Source organism: Topomyia yanbarensis, chromosome 2, assembly GCF_030247195.1.
Source record: "Topomyia yanbarensis strain Yona2022 chromosome 2, ASM3024719v1, whole genome shotgun sequence".
Lineage (NCBI taxonomy): Eukaryota > Metazoa > Arthropoda > Insecta > Diptera > Culicidae > Topomyia > Topomyia yanbarensis.
The window spans coordinates 386,745,568-386,769,312 of record NC_080671.1 but is presented as its reverse complement, the minus strand read 5'-3'; the positions used below and the strand labels follow the sequence as shown (position 1 = coordinate 386,769,312).

The 23,745-nt window shown below is 39.5% G+C and overlaps 3 protein-coding genes across 9 annotated transcripts in view; 2 read left to right on the top strand and 1 right to left on the bottom strand.

Moving 5' to 3' along the window:
- LOC131684722 (mucin-5AC) overlaps window positions 1–12,419 on the bottom strand; it is a 768,934-nt gene extending 756,515 nt beyond the window's left edge. For 2 of the 7 annotated variants that reach the window (XM_058967832.1, XM_058967838.1), the window contains exon 1: window positions 1,924–2,911. In XM_058967832.1, the coding sequence (XP_058823815.1) occupies window positions 1,924–2,155 (232 nt within the window). In that variant the 5' untranslated portion in view covers window positions 2,156–2,911. Of the gene's footprint in view, window positions 1–1,923; window positions 2,917–12,231 lie in introns of those variants that run through there. The other 5 variants (XM_058967833.1, XM_058967835.1, XM_058967834.1 and 2 more) reach the window with 5 other exon arrangements.
- A 5,097-nt stretch (window positions 12,420–17,516) lies between these two features.
- On the top strand, window positions 17,517–18,257 carry LOC131684729 (large ribosomal subunit protein bL17m-like). The gene has a single exon (XM_058967848.1). It carries the CDS (start codon window positions 17,641–17,643, stop codon window positions 18,211–18,213), a length of 573 nt encoding a protein of 190 aa, XP_058823831.1. The 5' UTR covers window positions 17,517–17,640; the 3' UTR covers window positions 18,214–18,257.
- A 791-nt stretch (window positions 18,258–19,048) lies between these two features.
- Window positions 19,049–20,907, top strand: LOC131684724 (cytochrome P450 4d2-like). The gene is made up of 2 exons (XM_058967843.1): window positions 19,049–19,811; window positions 19,871–20,907. The coding sequence occupies exons 1-2, from the start codon at window positions 19,177–19,179 to the stop codon at window positions 20,793–20,795; spliced, it is 1,560 nt and encodes a 519-aa protein (XP_058823826.1). The 5' UTR covers window positions 19,049–19,176; the 3' UTR covers window positions 20,796–20,907.
- Window positions 20,908–23,745: the final 2,838 nt, after the last annotated feature.

The following is a 23,745-nucleotide window of genomic DNA, read 5'->3' as shown; positions in this document are numbered from 1 at the left end:
AAGAAGAAAATTCTCATATCCACTGGACAACACGACATGACCGAGAACTCTAGTGATATGGGGTGACTCATTCCCTGTCAGAATGTGAATTGTACACCGAAAACTAAATATCAGACTGACGGTCCGCGTGACAATTCAAGAACGCACGCGAATATGTGAATGGTTACAAAATCGAGTTTTGTACACGCGAAGTCACATGCACGCGAGCACACGCGACAAGCACGTCAACATACGAACGCTTAAGCCCTTCGCGATAAACAAAGCACACTTACGCCCGCGAACGTGAAAACTTGATAACACCCCGGTAATAAGGTTTAGCACTCACGCAGGTTCAAACGCGGTGTCAAACGCAAACCTACAAACGTCCGTGTTTGCGCGATCATGAATCAGTCACGTCCAGAAATCATTATCCTACGTCCTAATAACTTAGGTCCATACATTCAGTCGGACCATTTAAAAATAAAGCTCATTTCCACTAGACAACACCTTTCATGGCGACATGACCGGGAACTCTAGTGATATGGAAGATCTCATTTTCTTCTAGCAACACACGCGAATATGCGAAAGGTACACGGTTATAAAATAGAATTTATGCACGTTAGCACACGCGACATACAAACGCACACGCAATTGAACGTACAAATGCTCGAGCCCTTCGCGATGATACACGCGATCGCAAAGTCTCTACGCCCGTACATATTTGAACCGTACAATGAACATCACATTCAGAATCACGACCGCTGCAATTGCCCTTAAGCAGTGTTTTAGCGGGCGACATAGCCTGTCTCGTCTGCAATTGTGGTTCGGCAAAAACGATAACTTTTAAATATGTTACTTCTAAACGGTTGCTTAAACTTACTAACTGAAAGATTTTTAGGATATTTTCTCACATTCCAGTGACGCTAATATAATAAAAATACACTTTTTAAGCCAGGGGCAAAAAGGTCAATTATAGAAGATGCATTTTAACTCTGTAATGGTTTATCTTTGATGGTATGTGTAGAACGATTTTTTCCCCAAAATATATGAATCTATATCATCTCCGAGAGATTTTTTACCATGAACCAAATATCTTGCATGGAAACTGTTAATCTGTCCCCGAGCTGCACTAAATGATCGCAGAACTGTAGATAGATTTCCCAAGAAAATTCAGTTTTCATGTAAATGATGGAGAACAAGTGTTGTATCAATTTGTCTGTCGATAGACCGTTGTCCAAAAATTTTGTTAGGCTCGTTCAGTCTGTAACACCTTCAAAATAATTCCAATTGAACCACCAGTCCCCGCAGAACCGACCTGTTCACAAACTGTCCCATATTTTTTTTATCTCATTCACAAAACTCACGTGCAATAATGCAAGCCAAACCCCTGATTGGTAGCTTGTTGCGCACTTAACGGCAAAACAAACGAACTACCAGAAGTGTCCCAACCAACTCTCGTCAAGGTGCCACACGCTGTTATCAGTTTTATCACGATTCCTTCCAAAGGCTAGTAAAGTCTACAGTTAAGATACTTATCCTAGCAAACAAAAAACACAAAACAAGCCGACATACAATAAATATTTTTACAAATATTTTGCGATGGATTGAAAATGATAGTACCGTGAGGAGGGGCTAACTTTGACCAGTCGATTTTTTTTCCGTTATGCCTGTGATGAGAATTTATATAACGAAGCCTAATTTTGAAACAAACCACGCAGACAACGAACGTGCCACGATTCGATTGATCAAAGTCACCCCACCCTACGGAGAAGTTATATGGACTGATCACACGATAGCCCCGGAATGTTATCGGTAACAAGATGGGCAACAGGAAGTAAGTTAGTAGACAGAAATACAGGTTAATAAATGAAACACTTGAACCAGATAGGTATAGGTAAGGTAGATAGATGCTAGTTACGTATTTAGTATTGTTTGTAATGATACCTTTCTGACCGCTACCGAAGGGAACACCGCCGGGGCCAGCCCTCGGTGTGGTCGGTGTTGTGAGTGCGGCTGCCACCGTGGAAGCACTGTCGTGCACCTGCGTGGCAGCGGCACCGATCGTTTTGGCCAAATTCTTCCGGCGCTGGATCAGCTCCTTCTTCCACTGGGGGATCACTTCGGTGATCGGTGCTGTCCCAGCGGAAGTACCGCTGCAGTTAGTATCCGCCATCATGCTCTGGTGGGTTAATATGCGGCCACACACTACTCGGTTAGTCACACTCACTCGGGTTTACCAGGTGCGGCGCGTGCGGGCCAGCGACGGCGGGGTAAGTTTCAAGCACTAAATTATTACCACTCGGCTCTGCCTGCTTGTGTTTGCTGGCGTGTGTGAATTTTGCGTTGCTGTTTTCACTTGTTATTGTTTTATGTTAATGAGTTTATCTTCTGCTCTTTCGGAACCGATTTTCACACTCTCTTTCGCTAGGATGCCGCCATGTTTTGCTTTTTTTAAATTTTGTTACGAAACGGAAAAGAAAGGACTTATTGATTTTTGCACTCTCTTTTGAAGGGTTTGCGATTTTTGTTTAAATACACTATCACTCCAATTCCTACCCTGTTACGAGGATACCAAAAGACTGACTCAGCCCAGCATTTTCGGTTGTTGTTCTTGCGGTGACCACACCACGATGGCTATTTTCGCAGCCGGTTAATGAGGAATCGATTTTTACTATCACTTGCTAATTGATAAGATAACCGACGCGGCAATTTCGGTTCGCCAGTGTGATAAAAAACAATTAGAAAACTTCAGCACAAATTGAGTGTTTTGCGCAACGATGAATGCGAACTGAACTGGCTGCCTGAATCCCCGAACAACGGCAGGCAAGTTATTAAAACCTTTGTGTCGAGGGGAAATGTTCTAGCTAGATAGAATGCTGACGAAACGGAACACCGAGCCTACAACCGGTCAGTCCAGCAGAGATAGAACAAACTAGTTTATTCGGATGCTACACGCAGGTCGTAAACGCGCCGCTCAGCCAATTTGGATTAGATTTGCCTTAGTGAGCTTGTGCTGTCGATCAAATTTGCGTAGCCCGGGGCCGCTTTATCCAAAGAAGTTGAACCAAAATTTTTATACCAGCGCTCGTAAAAACAATAATTCATTTCGAAAACTATGCAAACAAAGTTAGACACGCAGTAGTAAAAAGACATAAAACCGAACTTTTACCGCTGTACGTATTAAACCTTATTATAATTAGGATTTTGGATAATTTCCTATTAAATAATGATCATATTAATCCTACTAGCATTGAAAGGCAGTGCAAAAATTAAAAAAATCCATTTTCACCTTGACTAACGATGATCCTGGGTGACAGCTGAAGGACATCGCACTTTGAGATTTTGACTTTTTGAACGTTACACCACAAATTTAAGAATTCTTTCTCGCTGTTGAAATTGGTCAATGGTTCTTCTTTAGGACAATTAAATTTATCTGATAGTTCCAGCATTTGACGTCATCTTGTTGTAAAATTTTCAGTTTTTAGGTAGGTATCTGGAGCACAACCATGTTTTTGATTTCAAAAAGAGCTTACACTTACACTCAAAAGAAAAAGTATTGGTACAAATAAGAGTGTCCCGCTCTTAGCAAAAAAAAAAAGCCAACGCCAACTTTTAGGTAGGGTTACCAACTGTCTTTATTTTAAAGGACATGTCCTTATTTTCGAGGTTTTTGGAAAGCGTCCTTATTTTACTTCAAATGTCCTTATTTTTAGGATCAAACCTTGGCATATACAGGGTGGTTCAACATGATGTTTTTTAACAGGGCATGTCATGTTATTGTAGTTTACTATTGTTTGCCACCACAGTATGCTCACCATTTTCAAATTATTCAACTATATTTCGAAAGTCAGCGATCTATGAGAAATGTGTTTCGTGCACTCCGACCATAATATGGTCGACATAATCGGCCAACTGACTCCACTATTCGCCGTACAATCAAAGAGTAAAAGTTCCAGTTCTCGTTATTGGATGATTAGCGAACAAATCGACCACATCCAGCACGCATTGAAGAAAACATAGCGGCGGTGACATTCCCAAGCATTGGAAACCAACATTACTCGACTAATTAGACAGATACCACTTGAAATATTCGAATCCGTCATCAAAAATTGGACCAGTCGAATGGATTACCTCAAGCGCCAGAATGGTCAACATTTAAAAGAAATTGTTTTCAAACAATAAATGGGAAAAATGTTTTTTACGATTGACAAACATTTCGCGATTTACTCCATTTTTTCAAATTTTTGCGATATCAAAAAAAAAGTCATGATGAATCACCCTGTATGAAATTATTAAGATCAACTTTATTCCACGAGAATCAATTTCAAATACTTCCAGCGATTGTTTTGTTAATGCATACTCTCTGCGACTCATTCCAACCAAAAGTTCTTTTACTCAGAAGTAATCAAATTTTGTTGGAAAGCTCGATATGAGGTTTGGCCAGTCTTCGTATATTCGTTCAATATTGGCACTACACCATTCCAATTTGTCTCGATCAAGATTCAACGTCCCAGTTAGGGTAAGGAAAACCGGAGGATTTTTAAGAACCGGTATTTTTGGTATTGGAAATGAAAAAAAACCTGTAAAACCGGTAAAATCGGTATCTAAAAAAAATACAAACTGTGTTAACAAAATAATCGCTCAACATACAAAGCACATTGGGCATTTGATCAATTAACAGAGAATATGATTTGCTTTCAAAGTGCTCCAATATCGAAAAAGCTTTATGAATGCTGATTTGATAACTCTTATGGTATTGTGAATCTTTTCTAAAGTCCAGGGGCGGGAATAGCGTAATTGGTGAATCGATTGCCTTGTACGCTGCTCACCTAGGTTCGATTCTAAATCCCGTAAATAGAGTAAGAAATTTTTCCAGATATTTTTCTAACTCGAAAAGAAAGCCGTACGATCCTTAGGTAAAACCTCTATAATCAAAATAAAAAATGGCAGCATCTGGTTTCTGTATCGTAGTATGCAAAGTGTCGTCGCTTATTAGTCCAAAAAGCGCACTATGGTTAGCTAGATGCAGTCGGCGTTCCGCGATTTCAAAAACAAATGTATGGAAAATCAGACCTTAAGTTACTGTTTTCTGGTTATCCAAATACTCGGACATGAAGGTGATGTTCACCAGAAATGGGAACGGGGTTCAGCCTGTCGAAAACGAAAACGCTGTAGGACAGGTTGATCAAGGTCAGATTTCAGGCTCGTTAATAGATAAAAAGCCTTAATTTCACGTTAGATTGATTAAATAATACGCACATCGCAATTCAACAGAAAAATACGTACGAAGACCATAATTCAATGATTTTAAACTATCCCATATCAACATATCAAACTTATCTCGCCGGAAACTCCGGTAATGTTCTCTAAAGGGTAAAGTTATGAACCATACGTATTTTAACAATGTGGGCGTTAAACTGTAACTTTTGCAAAGATAAGTATGGACACGACTATTTTGTATGCTTCGGGTTGTCCGGATTATTTCGATAGTACTTAAATGCTACTAAGTGTGCCTATGTTGGACCAATGGAATGGCTGTTCTTGCGTTGATTGCCATAGAACAGAAAACAAAACTTCATCGGCATAAGAAACTGGAAGGTGAATGACTGGGCTGATGGGCGGGCTCATATTGTTCTAAGCTTCGCGGGTGACATGGACATCATTGGCGTCAATCGCAAAGCAGTGGAAGAGGCGTTTGCGCCTTATAAAATTATATTCTTCAAATCGGACTGATTATATATTTCGAAAATTTTCATTACTGGACGGCGCAATAGAAAATGGAGTATGGAGCACACATATGGACTACGGCCTGTACCAAGTATATATACACATGTTAACATCGTAAGGCTGATAAAGCAAGGCAGTTTATATTGGGTTAGGGCATTAAACCGGTACAAAAATTGATTTGTTTTTGTTAGCTACAAAAACCCCATGTCAAATACAACTTCGGTTGCTTCTGGTTTACTCACAATAATTTTTAAGATTGTATGTAGAAATATATGAAATATGGGCAATGGAAACGATAAATTCAGTAAAAAATGCCAACATGATGATATTATGATTCCATAATCATCAGATAATGTATAGTTTAGCATGTAAAGACCGACATTGCCGAGGCTTGATCCGATTTGGTTGTAAAAAGATATTCTAATAGAAAGTGATGTGTTGCCTCTCTTTCTCGCACATGCTTAGAATAGGATATTTTCAAAAACTCTTTTAACCATCCACATTAAATAAGTTTGTCCGGTAATCTCCAATCAATATGCAACTTTTAACAAAGATGTTTCTAATTAAAATAGATGAACGCTAAGTTTTGAGGTATGCAGAGTAATTGGAGGGGGGCGCTTCTTAATTTTAGCTCATATTTGGAATATGATTTGTGGAGAGTGTGTCACGTTTTTTCACCGATTGTAAAACAGTTCTTGGCTTTTTTACTGAAGAAATGAACCGTTCAAAGCTGTGAAATTCGGGTGTGCTAAATAATATTGTCAGTTTTGTGAAAACGTCAGCATCGGTATCGGTGTGTCACTGATTTGCAGTCAGAATCAAGGATGCAAAATGCCTACCTTTTCTACGGCTGTAATATTTCTGCCTACATTCTCCTTTCTCATAGGACGCTGCTGTCGTTCGCCAGTGCAAGACGTCCAGCGCTGGTCGGCAGCCTGTGTACAAAGCAGTAGCATGACAAAAAAATACTGCCCCCAGTACAGCCACCAGACGCGAGCGGTACAACTTCTCTTTCCTTATTTTACATCTTTCTATATTTTCAATCTATTTAATATTTTTAACCACAAACGACGACAATGAATGCCGCTCATTTACGTCACAACCGGTATCAACGCTTTCGTGTGCGGGCCTTTCCCTTTGATTATGCAGAGAAAAGTGTACACCGAGCAGTCGGAGTAGGTACAGCAGAAAAACAAAAATGTATTTTACTACTGTACGGAAAAATGTGCTCGGTTTGGTTATCGTTCTGGCAAGAGCAGTAGTGATACGTCGCTGTTGCGGGCTGTACGGTTTGTGCAAATGTAAATATACCGGAAAAATGTAGTTTACCGGTACTTTATCGTGAATGGATTAATCGAGGGCGGAGTCCATTCCTCCCGGATATAAAGTTCACGCAATTGTTCTCATACCTTTCCGCCGGTGAAAGAACATCAGAAGGCCAAACCACACAAATAACGAGGCGAAGAATTTCGACCACATAATCGTCAACACAGTCGCCAACGAAAAATAAATGATCATTCCAACGGGTGTTTCACACTGCAGTGTAACCTGCGCGGTCCCCGAGTGAAGATCAGTGAGCTGGAGTATCTCATCTCCGAACACTAACCTTGCGTAATAGCACTACGAGATAATGAAGGTCAACTAAAAAGTGTAGTTTGTTACGACTGTACCAAGGGTTTCGTTGTCGGTAGAAATTTAGGATCCAATGACTTGTTGGTTGGATGTTTTCCTTGTGTTGGTTTTTGCTGAACTACCTCCGGTTGAGCAGATTGCTTTACGACGTGTTTGCCTGGTCCGCAGCAAGCTTTTGGACCAGTTTTGTTTTGGATGTATGAGACCCCGCTATGAACGAATTCGTATATGTCCCCCCGAAGCAAATGAAGATACTATGCACTCTCAAAGTGAATTCGAATTACAGTCATCCAATGGAAACAACTTGGTTGACACTACGCTATATTTCACCCTAAGGAGGAAAATTTGGTAAAAACCAAATTTTTACCAAATTTTTCTCCTTAGGGTGAAATATAGCGTAGTGCTTTCGCATAGACCTGCTAAGCCAAGATAAGTTTCGGCTTCACTGTGTCTTATCGGCATAAACAGAACTTCTGCTCGAACGGGACATCACGTTTGATCAGTCGTTCGAATGAAAAAAACAAAGTGTGTTTTAGTTTTAAGGGATTTGCGTCAAGCCGGCGCTAATCTATTCCGACAATAAGTTAGTGTCGGTTTCTGATGAGGCGAAGCCGAAACGCAACTAAGTATGAACTTGGTTGAGTCAACCGCCGATACTAATCAAATCAGCTGCCAACTTCATAATCAATCAGAAAACTGCGATAGCACTTCTACTATTTCATCAGGTAAAGCAGAGGGGATATGTCCTCCCGAAGCTATGCATCATACTGCTCATATTCAACCTATATCCTGGTTGCAGACAGTCGACGAACACTACACAATCGAGGGCAACGCTTATCTTCAGCCAATCAGTGAACCCGGAAATCATGGAGCGACAGTATCTTTTCTGTCAGGTAATCCTAATGAGGGTATATGTCCTCCCGAAGCTATATGTGATACTGCGCACCAACAGAGGTGATATAATTTACAGTCAATCGCCGAATCTATTGCTGCAAGCCAACATCAATGTCCAGTAGAAAACCTTGATACTATCTATTCTGCCCCTTTACCCGACGACCCCAACACATTTGATGAAAACGACACCGCTTATCTTCTGCCAACTTGCTAGCCCGGAGAACATGCAGTATACGTTCCTGTTTTATCATGTAAATACAAAGAGTGTATATGTTCCTCCGAAGTAGGGCATCCGGATGCTGCCGTCAATGAAAATCAACCCCCCTTGCAGGTCGATGCTAATGCAGTTATCATCCGTTCATTTGATATCGAATCATCAGAAGGCCGTCACATCATCAGCTTCAAATATACTATCAGAATGTTACAGGACTGCGCACAAAAATCGATAAGTTCTTCATCGGAATTTCGCATGCTGAACATGATGTTGTTGTTCTGACAGATACCTGGCTGAATGATGAAATCAACTCGCTTCAGCTGTTCGGCCCAAGATATACGGTTTATCGCAACGACCGATATCCAACCAGTGCAGGGGAAAAGCGTGTTGGGGATGTACTCATCGCTGTTTCTAATCAGCTATCGAAAGCTAAGCAGGAGCTAGAACAACTTTGGGTGAACATAAGTATTCATCATTCCGTTGATGATGTAACCATTATACAGAAGCACATTGACTCTGCACTTGATATCACGTATTCTATTGATCCTCAATCGACTCATTTGCTTTTTGGAGACTACAACCAACCTGCACTTCTTTGAGAAACAGTCATTGAGGCTATACTATTCCCGACCCTTGCAAATCTGTATGTTCCCCCGCCTCGATCATGATCAAATCTACCATGGTTTAATCGACATTTACGTGAACTAATGCGTTTAAGAGCTGCTTCACTTCGACATTATATCAATCCACGGGACCTCATGCTAAAGCTGAAATTCAAAATCACTAGCAAAGAATACAAGTCGTATATCTGTTACCTCTACTTCAGGCATGTGCTACGGGCACAAAATGTTCTTAAGCGGAACTCAAAACGTTTCTGGTCTTTCGTGAATGGGAAGCGTAAGGAAAATGGGATTCCTTCTACCATGTTCTTTTCGAATGAATCATCAAGCATACCAAATGGCATCTGCAACTTATTCGCGAATCACTTAAGTGTATTCAAAACTGTTTCAGCCAACTCCAGTCAGGTAGAATGCGGCCTTCGCAATGTTCCCTGCGCTGTCATGAATCTATGAAACATAAGTTTTTCTGAGCACGACGTTCTTGCAGGCGGCAGCAGCGAGTCCACACGGAATTCCTGCTATTATTATAAAAATGTGCAAGTGCATTCTGCTCCCTTCTTCAAATTATCTTCAACCTATCGCTATCGCAAGCAAAGTTTCCTGAGCGTTGGAAAACATAATTTATTTTCCCATTTTTTAAGAAAGGCGATAAGCAAAATGTAGCAAACTACAGAGGCATAACTTCACTCTGCGCTGGTCCCAAATTGTTCGAGATCCTAGTAGGACATGTCCTCTTTAGCGAATCCAAGTCATGCATCTCAACCGAGCAGCACGGATTTTATTCCTGGTAGATCTATAACTACAAATTTAACTCAGTTCACCTCTCATTACTTAAAAAACATCGAAAAGCAGACACCGTGTATACCGACCTGAAAACGGCAATCGATTATGTCGATCACTCACTGCTACTAGCAAAGATTGAGTGACTGGGAGCGTAACCGAACTTCATTGAATGGCTCAAATCATATCTTAGAAATCGGTCTCTCTCCGTGAAATTAGGAAACTGTGAGTCATATTGGTTTACCAATCATTCGGGAGTGCCACGAGGCAGCAATCCTGGGCCTTTGTTGGTCATTCTATTTTTAATGACGTCTGCTTTGTTATCCAGGCGGGTTGTAAACTTGTCTATGCTGACGACCTGAAGCTGTTCTTCAGGTCGTCAGCATAGACTTAACAATCTTTAACAGAATGATATCCACCATTTCCGGCAGACACAATCTCTATAGTTCACGGGGAAGGATAAAGGATAAGGTAGGCGGGAAGTGTTGATGCTTCACCTACTTAACGGAAGGTCGACGATTCATTAGATATTGAACATTGCAAGAAATATGATGGCGAGCGGTACCAATATGGTATCAGCACAACGACTTACTAGATGAACTTAGCAACATAAAAGAAAATGGAAATACTGAACTTCATACGACAAACCAGAATCTATAATTGCTCGCAGGTATACGAGAGAACTCAAAGAAAAGAATGCTGTAATTGAACGACGTATTTCGGTGAAAGTCACTTGGATTTCCTCCGATTTAGTTGTTAAATGTTCAATGTTGGATTTTTCAAAACACAAGCTATTCTTGCTTCTAAACGATCTGAGAGTGTAGCTTGTAGTCCCGAACAAATTTGAACATCAAAAATACAGTAAATAGACATCATATTTTAAAGTTAGCATTAAATAAAAATCTCATTTTGATCTTAGATTCAGTGGTAGGTAATATTTAAAATATATTTTTGTTGCTTATAGTTTTTAGCCAAGCCTCCAATTGAATACTTATTTTGTTATCATCAAGAAATTTCAATGAGTTTTCAGTTTGCTCTCACTGATAGCAGAAATAGTTTTTTTGTTTGGTGTCATAGATAATTAGTTCTTTTAGCTCTCGTTTTTTCATATTTTACTGTTAAAAAAACCAAAACAATAACAATCTGAGTAATCGCTACCTGTAACATTAAAACAAGTTAACATTTCAATTCGATATCAGATTTTACTCGGGTTCGCTGCGTAAATAATAATTTGACATGAAATGGTTTGGGGGGGGGGGCATACTTAGTAACAATTTAGATAAGCATTTAACTTTTAAATTTGCCGTAGGAATATTAGTCAGTTGTTTTTGAATAGGTGATGCAAAATTTTTATTGTTGTGAATAGTAATTATTCACAACAAATACAGTATTTTTATAAACCCATATTAACTTTTCCAGAGCAAAAAATTAAACTTTAACTCATGTTTGACTGATTTTTCTCAATTTACTACAATTTCAAGACAGAAAAGATTTGCAATTAATAATATAAATGAAGAATTTAACATCCAACCCGTTTCCGTCTGCTGTAACTATTCGACGTTGAACACGCCAATGCTCACTACAGCCCAGGTGCTCCCAATCGAGCCATATCTAATCCTACATTTTTATCCAAAAGTGCCAACTCTTCTCTTTCACTGCAACAGCCCCGGTGGATTTTTAAGTTGTTTCACACACGGCCAGTGTGCTTTTGTTTATTGTTTTGTGCAGCGGTCCGTTTTGCCTGTCTGCTTCGCCCTTGTTCAACCAGCCAGCCAGCCAGCCAATTTAAATAGCATACGGAGAGGACGGCACCGCAACAAGCCCACAAACGATGCTTTGGTATTGGTTCGGATGGTTCGCTAGTGTGCGGTGCGCGGAACACGGCCCCAGAGTGCATTGTTCTCGTCGCATTTGTATAATACTACACACGCTGGCTGGTGGAAAGCATCGCCCCATAACAATATCGCAAAAATTACTGTCCCCCCGTGTTACGTCTTCTTTCACCGCCTGAGGGAGCAAACACGGTGGGAGGCATTATAGAGCAAACGGTAGTATTGGCGACGGTTTCAGCGGGAGCGATAGCGACAGAGAGACCAGTGGAAATCGATTTCGTTCTAGGGCTCCCCTTTGCCTATTATTTTTTTCTTTCCTATTCTAATGGGGCGTCCGTCTAACGCACACACGCACGGGCGGCCAGATCGCGACAAGTGTTGAATGTCTGCACGGTGAGCAAAAGCTTAACCGGAATACATCCAGCAATCCACCTGGATATCCATCTCAGCAATAAGGGGATTAATTTGATTGCGTGTATAGCGAAAAACGATCCATGCATGCGATTACTTATGGTTTCACACAGAAAATCACCGAACTGAACTCATCACTTACAACTACACTGCCCACGGCACCGTGTTCCACCGGAAATGGACTCCTGTCGGGAGGAAATACACTATTTTCACTCAATAAACACCACTAGATTCGAAAAAAATAATCCTTTTTTAATGAACGCAGGCAGGGCAAACAAGTTTGAAGTCGTCAACGTCGGGGCGAATGACACTTGGACCATCAGCCAGCGCTCTCTTCAATTACTGGTGTTTTGCACCAGGCAGGCTCTCTCTTTCGTTCTCCGCACTCTCTCACGGCGCAAAATCAAAGTACCATAAGCCGAGAGGGCCCTGTGCAGGGATGGAATTGGATTGTGGAAGAAATATCGAAGTTAACCGGTTCGACAAATATATGCATTTTTTAAATTGCACAAACTAGAAAATCCAGTATTATATTTAATAAACTTTGTAATTTAGATTATATAATTATAAGGGGATGGTCATTATTAATGCCGTTATTGCTTGAGCCCGCAAGTGTGACAGGTTCCTCAACAGCTGCCAGTTCCTACATTTTAAAAGCAGTTGGGGTTAGAGCAACGACGTTGGTTAAAGCCTATGGCACAGAGAACAGCCCGAATAGAAATGCAAATGTATTACAGCATTTTTTATTGTTACATTACAACGAAAAACAATTGGGGTTTTCGATTGATTGACACCTTTGTAGTGGAGTGCAATGGTTTTGCACTTTCTAGCAGAAGTGTCAATGGAACATACCCAGTTTTCTGCACTTCTGCTAGAAAGTGCAAAAACGGTGCAGTTTCAGTGCACTCCACTACACCGGTGTCAATCAATCGAAAACCCCAAATGTTATTCTGGAAAATTTACAATGGAAATAAAAGCACATTTGTTGTTTCTACATCCAATTTCATTGTAAACCCGATTTTTACATTGAGAAAGGGGGGTCGTTAAGGGATGTAACAATGAAAAGATTGATCTTTTCCCATACATTCTGAAATCAAAAACATCGATTTACATTGTTTTTCCGTTGTAGATTTTGGAGGCATGAAGGACTGCTACGTATGATGTTACAACAAAAGTTGTTGTTAACAAATAAAACTGTTGTAAATTCAACGTTTCTACGATCAATTTCGATATTACTTTCTGTTCGGAAGGCGTCCATCTTCAGCATTCAACTTGTGTAAAAATCCCTAACGGTTCCGAAGATAGTTCGGATATCTAAACCAGGTGCGCTACTGTCGTCATGTTTTCTTGTGGCTGAGTTCGACTGAATTGACAGCGGTTATTCTACCCAGTCAAACTAGTCAAGAACCGATTCGGACTTCCAGTATGAATTCCAGCTCAAAAGCATCAACCGATAGAGTCGGAATCGGTTGTTTTCTTTGCACAAGATTCCATACTGAACCCATTCAGGATTTCGAACCGGTTCCGGAATAGATTTGACGGATAGTTGATGTGGCGGCGCTGTTGATGTGGCGGCGCTTACATACGTTTTTTAAATATTTTTGTTCGATCATGGATGTATGTTCTCTGTGCCTATGGGAAGATCATTTGTGATGCATTTTTACAAATCAACGAAATTAAACGCATTTACATTCTATCAAAATAAAAATTTTAAATGTATTTTGCGTTCCATGTAGGACGTCAAAGCCCTACAAGAAATGAGCTCTGCATCCTACAAAGCATCGTACGAGATAGATCGTTAAGACATGAATTTGAATTTTTCGGAAATTTTAAAAAATTCAAACAATTTCTATCAAATTGAATACTACCAAATACAAATTTGTAATTGGTACTACTAAACAAATCGAAAAAATTACAACAAATTTATCCAATCTCATGCTCTATTTTAGAATCTTTCTATAATTCTGGCAACAAAATTTATGTTTTTGTTTTCATTTGTTCCTGCAGTTATACTGCGGGCAATGTTTTATTTTGATTTCATCGAGCGCTGAAACTGTCAAAACGTGAATTTCGAACAATTAATTTTTTTCATGACACATTTCAAACCATCTTCGGTTCTTTCAAACCATTATCAAGTAATGTTGGAAATTCGAATCCATTCCGAACTAACTAATGCCAATTTCTATCAATCCAATAAGAATTTTAAATTATAAGTTCATTTCATCAACAGATCACGGAGTGTCGTTCTCCTCGGGATTTCTCGTGTACCCATTGATACGTTCCGTACGTCAAAATATTTCATGCCGATGATGTGTGTGAATGACTCCATTTATAGGGCTCAACTGAGAAAACTTGCCATCTTTAAAAACAAGAAAAGCAATTTTTTGCACACCGTTGCCAAAATCTTCACGAGAATCAATTAGCAGTATTCAAACAATGTCCGAAATTAATTGATTGATTTTCATTGTGGAAAGGGTAGCGAAAAACCAGTTTTTTTTTGTTTTTTTAAAGATGACAGCTTTTTGAGGTTATCTCAGTTGAACTTTGCCTACATGCAACAAATTTTGACGAAAGTCGTTGTTTTAACGTTCCGTATTGTCACAGACTAACAGACATAACACTCGAAAACAATGTTTCGCCCGCATTAACGGTCATTTTAAATGTATTTGTAGTTGGGACTGTGGCCACATTTAAAATTTTGGCGCCACTGACATATGAACAAGCATATGAGGGATAGATCACTAGTGAAAAATTGTTCCCAAACCTGAGGGGTAACTCATCAGTGTTACCCAGAATTCCGAATCAGAGGCAATCCGAATTCCGACTCGACTTACTGGGTCCATTCATGTTTCGAACGGCGTAAAATTTAAATCAGTATCGAGCTGTTCTAAATCTGTTCCAAAATATAGTGCTCGGAAAATAGAAATTCATCTCAGCATTGCAATTCGTCTGTTTCAATCGAAGATGTAAAATAGAACGGTGCATGTAGAATACATCAGAGTTGTAAATAGACTCAGTTTCGCCTCAACCAAAGCGATTTAAAGCCTAAAAGCCTCTGATTAACTTCACAGTAAATATGACAGATAGATGATTGAGTGAGAGTAATTTCACTTACAAAATACTGCTGAATTTGCATTCTAACTACTATGCGCCTTGAGAAACCTCCGCTATCGTCGAATATACTGGATTAAAACTTCAGTTAAATGAACAATAAACGTTACAAAGTACGTTTGTACTAAAACATAGATTTAACTTGTTGAATAGGATCTTATTTCTTCTCGTGATTGGAAAAATAGGGGTAAAATTAATCCAACAACGAGTTTGAAATTCGGTAAATCTTGGAGAAATTTTTGATAGGACCTAAGTAACATTGAGAGCCTCTGTTTTTTCTATTTATGTTTATAATGCAGCTAATCGATAGAAATATTTCCAGTATATATCAAACAACGGTTTTGAGTAGCATATTTTACAAAGTGTTAAGGCAATGTTGGTTAACGGCTAAATGTTAGAAAATAAATTAAACAAAGAGAACCTCGCATTGATACTTACATTTTGTTGAAATTTTTACGAGAAATAATTAAGCCTAGTCTTCTGTACGACGTATTGTTTTTTCAAACTTATCTGATGCTATAGTATTTGATTCCCGTTTAATTTTGCTTTCGGTTCAACTTGCGAATCAAATTCGTTCCACGGATGAAACCGAAGCAGTACCGAGTACATCGGGATTATCGATTCCATTTTTGCAGGAGGCAAGTATTATTCCAATGGCATATTTGTCCCACTAAAAAGATATTTTTTTTAGTTACATGCTGTTCTAATTAAAGACGAGAATGTATTGTTTCTAACGATAACAAAGAATCGGGTGACTGAATTATATGAAATCGAAGAAATATTGAAAAACCTAAGTGGGTTTCTTATTGTTGGTGTATTGTGGGTATGCGATCTGTTTGATGAACACTACCAAGCTTACGAAGCTGTAAAACGCACGCAACTATATTCTATAATATCTTTAAATGAGTTTGACGGACAGCAGATAATGATACATTATTGTAAGGATAAGCTATATTTTAGAAAGAAATACGATTTTATGATCCATAAAAACGATTTATAGTTATGAGTTTACTGTTATAATTATTTAATAAATATTCACATTTAATTCGCATTTAATTTAATTTAATCATTCATTATCCCAACAGCTCTCGTTTGTGTGGTCTATAAGGTATTAAAGCGAGATTTGTATTGCTTCTTGTGCGAAAAATCTTTTTTTAATGCCTTATGCACTACTGCTACCAAAATCAAGCAGTTGAATATTGAAAGGGGCTCTTAATTGCGCTTATTGATTTATAAATGCTTTGCAACATAAAACTCATGAGAAAATAATATAAATTTTATGATGACAACATTGAAGTCTTTAAGGAAAGTGATTGATTATCAAGTGAAGGATCCAGCACATTCCGAGTGTAAAACACGTTAAAATCAAGTGTTTGGCTATTGAAATGGTTGTTCGCCATAAAAGATAAATCTCAAGTGTTTGGCATATGGATTTCTTATGATTTATTTTATAGCATAGATTCAAGTGCGAAACACTTGACAATAACGTGTGTATTATTGTATTATTTTCAGTGTACTAGCATACACTTGTACCATTTTTGACATATCTCTAATAAACAGAAACTTTACAAGAACTTTCACTCATATGGTGAAACCAACGTTGTTGGTGAAACTAGTCCACATATTGTTTTGGATGATAACCACTGAACACGTCTTTTAGGTCTTAGGGATCATCCATAAATGACGTAGCATTATATGGGGGAGGGGGAGTTTTGCATTTTGTGATGATGTGTGATGACAGGGGGGTAGGGGGTCATGTGTATGCTACGTAGCTTTTCTAAAGGGGAAAAACTAACATCGTTTTTTTTAATTTTTTTTAAATTTTACGGGGATAAGGGAGGGGGAGAGTTACCGTCAAGCTACGTAATTACCAGGGGGTACTTAGAGGTTTGTGACGAAATGGTACGATGGGGGAGGGGGGTGTTAAAAATCGCTCAAAAATGCTACATCGTTTATGGACGGTCCCTTAAACCATAAGATGTTTATTAGGTATGTCAGTCGTTCCAACTAGCGATTCAAATTCTTTAATTAGACAGCAACTGTGGCTCAACCAGCGAATCAGGACTACACATTACATGCAATATTTTTGGCGAGAGATGTTTTAAGCCAATATTATTAGGCATTAGAATGACAAAATTTTACTAAGAGGATCCGAAGCACTAAAATTATTCCAAAACCTTAACAAAAAGCACAAACGATATTAATATGGTGTTTACACAACCCTGATCAACCGGTTCAATTGCTTTGAAAAGATAACATGCTTTCGCCCTTTAAAATTTTCATTTGGAAATTTCGTCGATATTTTTGACACAACTACTTCTGCTCTTTGTTTTGATTCGGCGGTGTTCAAAATTTGCCCGAAAAGCAATGTGTTTTGATTAAATAACAACCAAAGTAATTATTTTCCTGTTTTCTCCGCAAGTAGTTTCCCCGCCTCAACATGAACCAAGCCGAAGTGGCCAAACTGATGTCACAGCTGAAGATTGTCGTCCGTCCCCGGCATCGGAATCTGAAGAATCAAGACGGACCGGAAGGCCGACTCAACAAGCTGCGCAAAACAGTTACTGCACTGGTGAAACACGAACGCATTGAGCTGAACTACCAGCGAGCGGACGAGGCACGGGGCTATGCGGAAAGGTTAATCTCCGATGCCATCCGGTATGGTGACAGCCACAAGGCGACGATGGAAATGGCCGACTATTGGCTAGTGGAAAAGCAACTGGTGCATAAGCTGTTCAAAGTGTTGGCCCCGCGCTTCCAGGAGTACACGGTGTCCGCTACGAGGATGTATAAGGCCCCGAAGGAATACCCGGGTTGGTATCGAAAACGGGCGGTGTTGGAATTGCGGGGTAATCCCTATCCACCGCTGGTGCCGAATATGAATCAGAATCGCAATTTGCTGCATAATGTGTTGCTGGATGAGGCGCAGAAAGAATTTCGTAAGGAAAAGTATGCGGAGATTGCGGCGCAGATTGGGGAAAAGGGTAAGGAAGAAAGTGAAGCGATAAAATGATGTACTTGGAGAATATTTTTAGAAATGTAGAATTATAGCAAGAATTGTACTTGTTATTTTAACCGAAAGCCAAGTTTTTAATCTTTTGCTGTCCAAATCAGTCGATTTGGCGTCTTTTTGTTAAAGTTAAGGAAGTTCCGTTACTAACGGAGATGAGAAATTGCTAATCGAGTGTATAATATAAGTCTTCATCCAAACTAACTTGTGGTGCGCCTGTAATAATTTAGATTTGTAAAACATTGTTTTCCTATATTGTAGGCTTTGTTTTCGCAATGGTCCAATGGGTTAGGTCAACGGTTGTGGCGGATTGCATGCTGCTTTCATCATGTGTTTTTACCAAATTAGAAAAAAATGTGATGAAATCGATTGCAATTTGCCCAATTCACCAAAGTCATCGTGACAATGCAACGCTCAATGACGATAGTGAAATCAAATAGAAATAATGTTCTATCGTATATTTATTTTTCGTGGAGTTAAAGGTTACTCGATTTTATATTATTTACTTTTAAAACGTATATGTCCATATTGATTACTACCAATAATCGCAAATCAGTTTCATGCTGATAGGGTATCGCATGGGGCATATGTGCGATTATGGAAAGTAGAGACTAAGAAATATCCGCAAAAATCCGCGATAGTGTGTATCTATTGCGGTTTGTCTCGTTTCATTAGAACACATACGCGACTGACTTAGTAGATTGGTATGGTCATCTTTGTATTAACCGTTTATTATCTCAAATGCATGCTATGTACTTACAGTATATAACCGGTTGTGATTGTATGCTGGTGCTATAGATTCTTATTTTTCAAAATAATGCTTGCAAAGAAACACATCTAGTTCCAGTCAGATCTTGCTACAGTGCGGTTGATTTTTGGTGTTTTGCCTAAATCATTAGTAGCAGTTGTATCTAGTATTTCATTAATCTAATCAAGAAGACTTAATAGAAGAAAAGAAGCGTCAAAATGATCCTGCTGTTACTGCTTGCCCTATTTTTAATCTCGCTCACCTGGCTCATTACGACGGTGTTTACCAATATCCGATTGGCACGCGAACTTCAGCGTAAGTTGCCCAACTTTCGAAGCACTCCCGCCCTGCCGATACTGGGCAGCACAGTGCTGTTCCGGTCGGATACTTCACCTGCCGGACTGTTTGAAACCTTCACCGGGTTTCATCGACGCTTTGGCAATGATTTGATCGCTCAAAGTTTTCTCAATCAACCTAGCCTGCAGGTCACCAGTGCAACGGTGGTGGAGCAAATAATTCATGCGAAAACGATAAGAAAATCCATTATCTACGAGTTCATGAAGCCATGGTTGAACGAGGGGCTGATTACGGCGTTGGGCAAAAAGTGGGCTCAGCGTAGGAAAGTTATCACGCCAGCGTTTCACTTTAAGATTCTGGAGGAATTTCTGGGTATATTCAACGAGCGATCCGAGGTGTTCGTCACCAAGTTGCAGACGCATCTGGGAAAGGGTGATTTCAATATCTACGAGAATGTCACTCTCTGTACACTGGATATCATTTCGGAATCTGCTATGGGAGTGAAGATAAATGCACAGAACAACCCAGATTCATCCTACGTAAAAGCTGTTAAAGAGTATGTGAGGGAACATTAAAATTTAAATCATGAAAGTGATCACATAAAAATATTTTCAGAATGTCCAAAATCATATTCATGCGGTTATTCAGCATGCTACGAGAGTACAGCATCTTCTTTCACGCATCGAAAGCAGCAAAACGTCAACAGGCTGCTCTTGCCGTGCTGCACGGGTTCACCGACTCGGTCATTCGGGAGCGCAAATCTCAGCTCGAGGACGATCAATCGCACAAGTTAGCACAGCAAAAGTTAGATGAAACCGACATTTACGGAAAACGTAAGATGACACTTCTGGAATTGTTGCTAAACGTAACTATTGAGGGTCATCCGTTGAGCGATACGGATATTCGCGAGGAGGTCGATACGTTCATGTTTGCCGGTCACGATACTACGACATCCTGCATCAGTTTCTGTGCATACCATATCACTCGGAATCCAGCGGTTCAGGATCGTTTAGTTTCCGAGATGGAACAGATAATCGGGAAGGACTTCCGAATGGCAGAGTTGACGTACAGCATGCTGCAGGAGCTGAAGTATTTGGATATGACCATCAAAGAGGTACTTCGGATTCATCCGTCGGTTCCGGTTATCGGTAGGAAATCGGCAAGCGATATGATCATCGACGGTCAGAGCATTCCCGCTGGTGTTGATATTGCCATCCTGATCTATGCAATGCACAACAACCCGGAGGTGTTTCCTGATCCTGACAGGTTCGATCCGGAACGGTTCAACGAAGAGAATAGCAGCAAGCGGCATCCGTACAGCTATATTCCGTTCAGTGCTGGTGCAAGAAACTGTATCGGGCAAAAGTATGCCATGTTGGAGGTGAAGGCTACGTTGGTGAAACTGTTGGGATGCTATCGCCTGTTGCCGTGCGATCCGCAGAACGAGGTTCGCGTTATGTCCGACATGACGCTACGTCCGGTGGATGGGATTTTCGTTAAAATTGAAGCGCGGGGAGCGCTAAGCTTTCTCTCAGAGTGAGCTGAAAATTGTATTTAAATTTTTTTTATAGAATTATAATTTTATTGAATACAGCATATACACTTTGAATCAGAACAATAAATCGACTATTTGGTGGATTATAAAAATTGCACATACCTATTTGAAATTACCAAAAACTAAATATCTCTAGGGCCAGATAACTTTAAATTTAGCGTTCTGCTTAGCATGCAGTCTAAGCCCGTCGCACAGTGGCTGGAGGCTGGCCAAAACCTCAAATATTTATTTTTGAAATATTGATATTTTATATTTTTCCTAAATTTCTCATATATTGAATGATGTGTATTCAAAATTTTATGATTATTGGATAAGAACACGATTTTTAACATGAGTTTAAACGTAGCAAAGTCCGGAATTTTTAATGATTTTCTTTTCCGAAACCACCATTGCTCTGTTCACTTCAAATGCATGTTGCTCTTTTGATTTTGGTCCGATTTTAGCACAACTAGTTTCATTGTGTAGAGGAACGAAAGAGCTTGGTTAGTGAATAAAATACATTTGGTAAATTTACTTGGAACTATGACTTTTTAGTTTAAATATGTTTGAGAGGGTCAGATCAAAAATACTTTTTCCACTAATGTATTCTGTACAAATTTCGGAATCATTTCGGAACGGTCACATAGTATACATTCTATGGGAAATAACCTCTACTTTTCGAATATCATGGTCTCGTTCTGCGCCTAGATGCGCAAATTTTTTAAGGAGATTTTGAAGCTTTGTTGCTGATGTGGAGGCGCATGGTATTTTGTGTAAAATAGTTAGACAATCTACAGTAAACCAACTCGTTATACAATGGATTTAAAATTGTGTTCTTCATTTTTTATGATATTGCTGACATTGGTGAACAGTTACGGAAAATCTGTCATGAAAACGGGATTATAGTTATAAGAAAGGTTCAATGACACTGTATGGAAAAATGCATTTAATATTTTACGACTTTTGACATCAAAAATGAGCTCAGCACCTCAAAATTAGCTTAAATTGTGATTTTCAGCCAAATTAGGTAACATTTGAGGTTTTGTCCGACTTTTGTTTGAAGACCCGCCACTGTGCGTCGTGTCCTTTGCGATATAGGGTGACCATACGTCCTGGTTTCCCAGGACATGTCCTGATTTTTCACTGACTGTCCTGGTGTCCTGGGTAGTTGAGGAAAACGCTTGATTTGTCCTGGTTTTTCTTTTGTAAACTTAATATATTTGAATTTATTGAGTCGCTTTATTCGCTCTGCTCCAGATCGTAGTTACTACTGATCGCAATCATAACTGAAACGTATACTCAACCTCGTTCAGCGTACGACAAACAAAACTTATTACACTCGAGTCTCCCCATTGTACCATCCGATGTCTTTTTTAATTTTTCAATACTTCCTTTTCTTAGTCCGTGTGCAAGGAAATTTTGCAACCGAATAAATCGAACCGATTCCAGTTATGGACCAAACTCTAGCCGCTACCAATCTCTATGAAACGAGGATTACCAGAGCTTCTTCTTGGCGCTTAAATCGTCTTTCATTTCGGAACTAGAAGAGTTTCCGTTAGTATCTTTGAGAAGACACATCGACGTTTTGATGACTCTGCTTCTTCTTGAGTTCTCTTGTTAGTGGTATTTTTCGTGCTACTGGAAATCTATTCATTACAAATGAAAATGGCGGAACATCAATAACTATCGTGGAATAACTTCATTGAGCGCTCTCTCGAGCTCGTGTTTATGGAACCACTTCAAGTTCAATACGAGTACCTAATCAGTCAGCTTTGTGTTCGCCAAGTGGAAGTTACTAAAGGTACAAATGCAGACTTAACTTACGGAAGTCGTCGTCATCCAGTTTCACCATACTCGTAATGACGTACTGATAATATTTAAAACTTTGGCCGCGACGGAAAACTTTGCTACAGAAAATAACATGCGCATTGCATGTAGTACAACATAGTACAATATATAGATTCACGTTTATATTGACGATGACAAGATTGATGTGCGTCTGCACGATCTATCCCCATGTCCTACCAGTAAATTCATTACAACTATCATGTCGGAATACTTAATGGTGGAATCCGTTAAGTTTGAAACCTGGAGAATTTTTGTCCAGGTATTTCCAACGGTGTCGTGAGAATACGAGTGACGAAATCTATTCCTTCATATTTGAACTTTCAATACGAAATAGAAAGCGTAGCCAAATCTCAAATCACGCTGTGCACATATGAAGGGTAGACCGCTACGTACCAGCTCTGTAACAAAAAGACACTGTACGGAAAACCATATACAAAAACCTACAACGAAACAACATCAACTACCAGCAAACCGAACACATAACCCTGATCAACATCAACTAAATCACAAACAACCGGGTGCTCTGCTCAGTCAACAACGAATGCTGGAATAACAGCGCACAGCGTGTCCGATCATTGTGATGCACCTACTACTTCTCAATCAACTACCAGCACCACCGACAATAAAGTTACACGGACATCACGAAAACGATAAACCGAGAGAATGCGGACTAAGTGATTTCCGAGCCACAACAATCGATGGAACTATGGATCTCCCGCAAGAGAGAAGATACATATCTAATTAAACTCGATTTATTTATATTGTAAATATTGAAAGATCCACGGCTCAGGTAAGCTAACGCATTGAGCCGTGTAAAACAAACGAAATAAACAAGTACCCAATCCACGATTTTCATAGCTTCACGTCTGGACGCTGAAAAGCGACTGACCTGTAGAGTCTAGCATCCTACACAACAGGGAGTATGGAATGTCTCACTCAAACTGATATTATTTACACCAACCTATCTGCCGGCTTTCATACAACAATCGATAAAATGAAGAAATTTGGAAGCAACTGTAGGTTTTGTAGTTGTTGGAAATTGCCAGCTATAGCGCAGGGAAGCTACGCGGGACCTTAGATATTTCTGCTTTATTTCAATAGCGTGTAT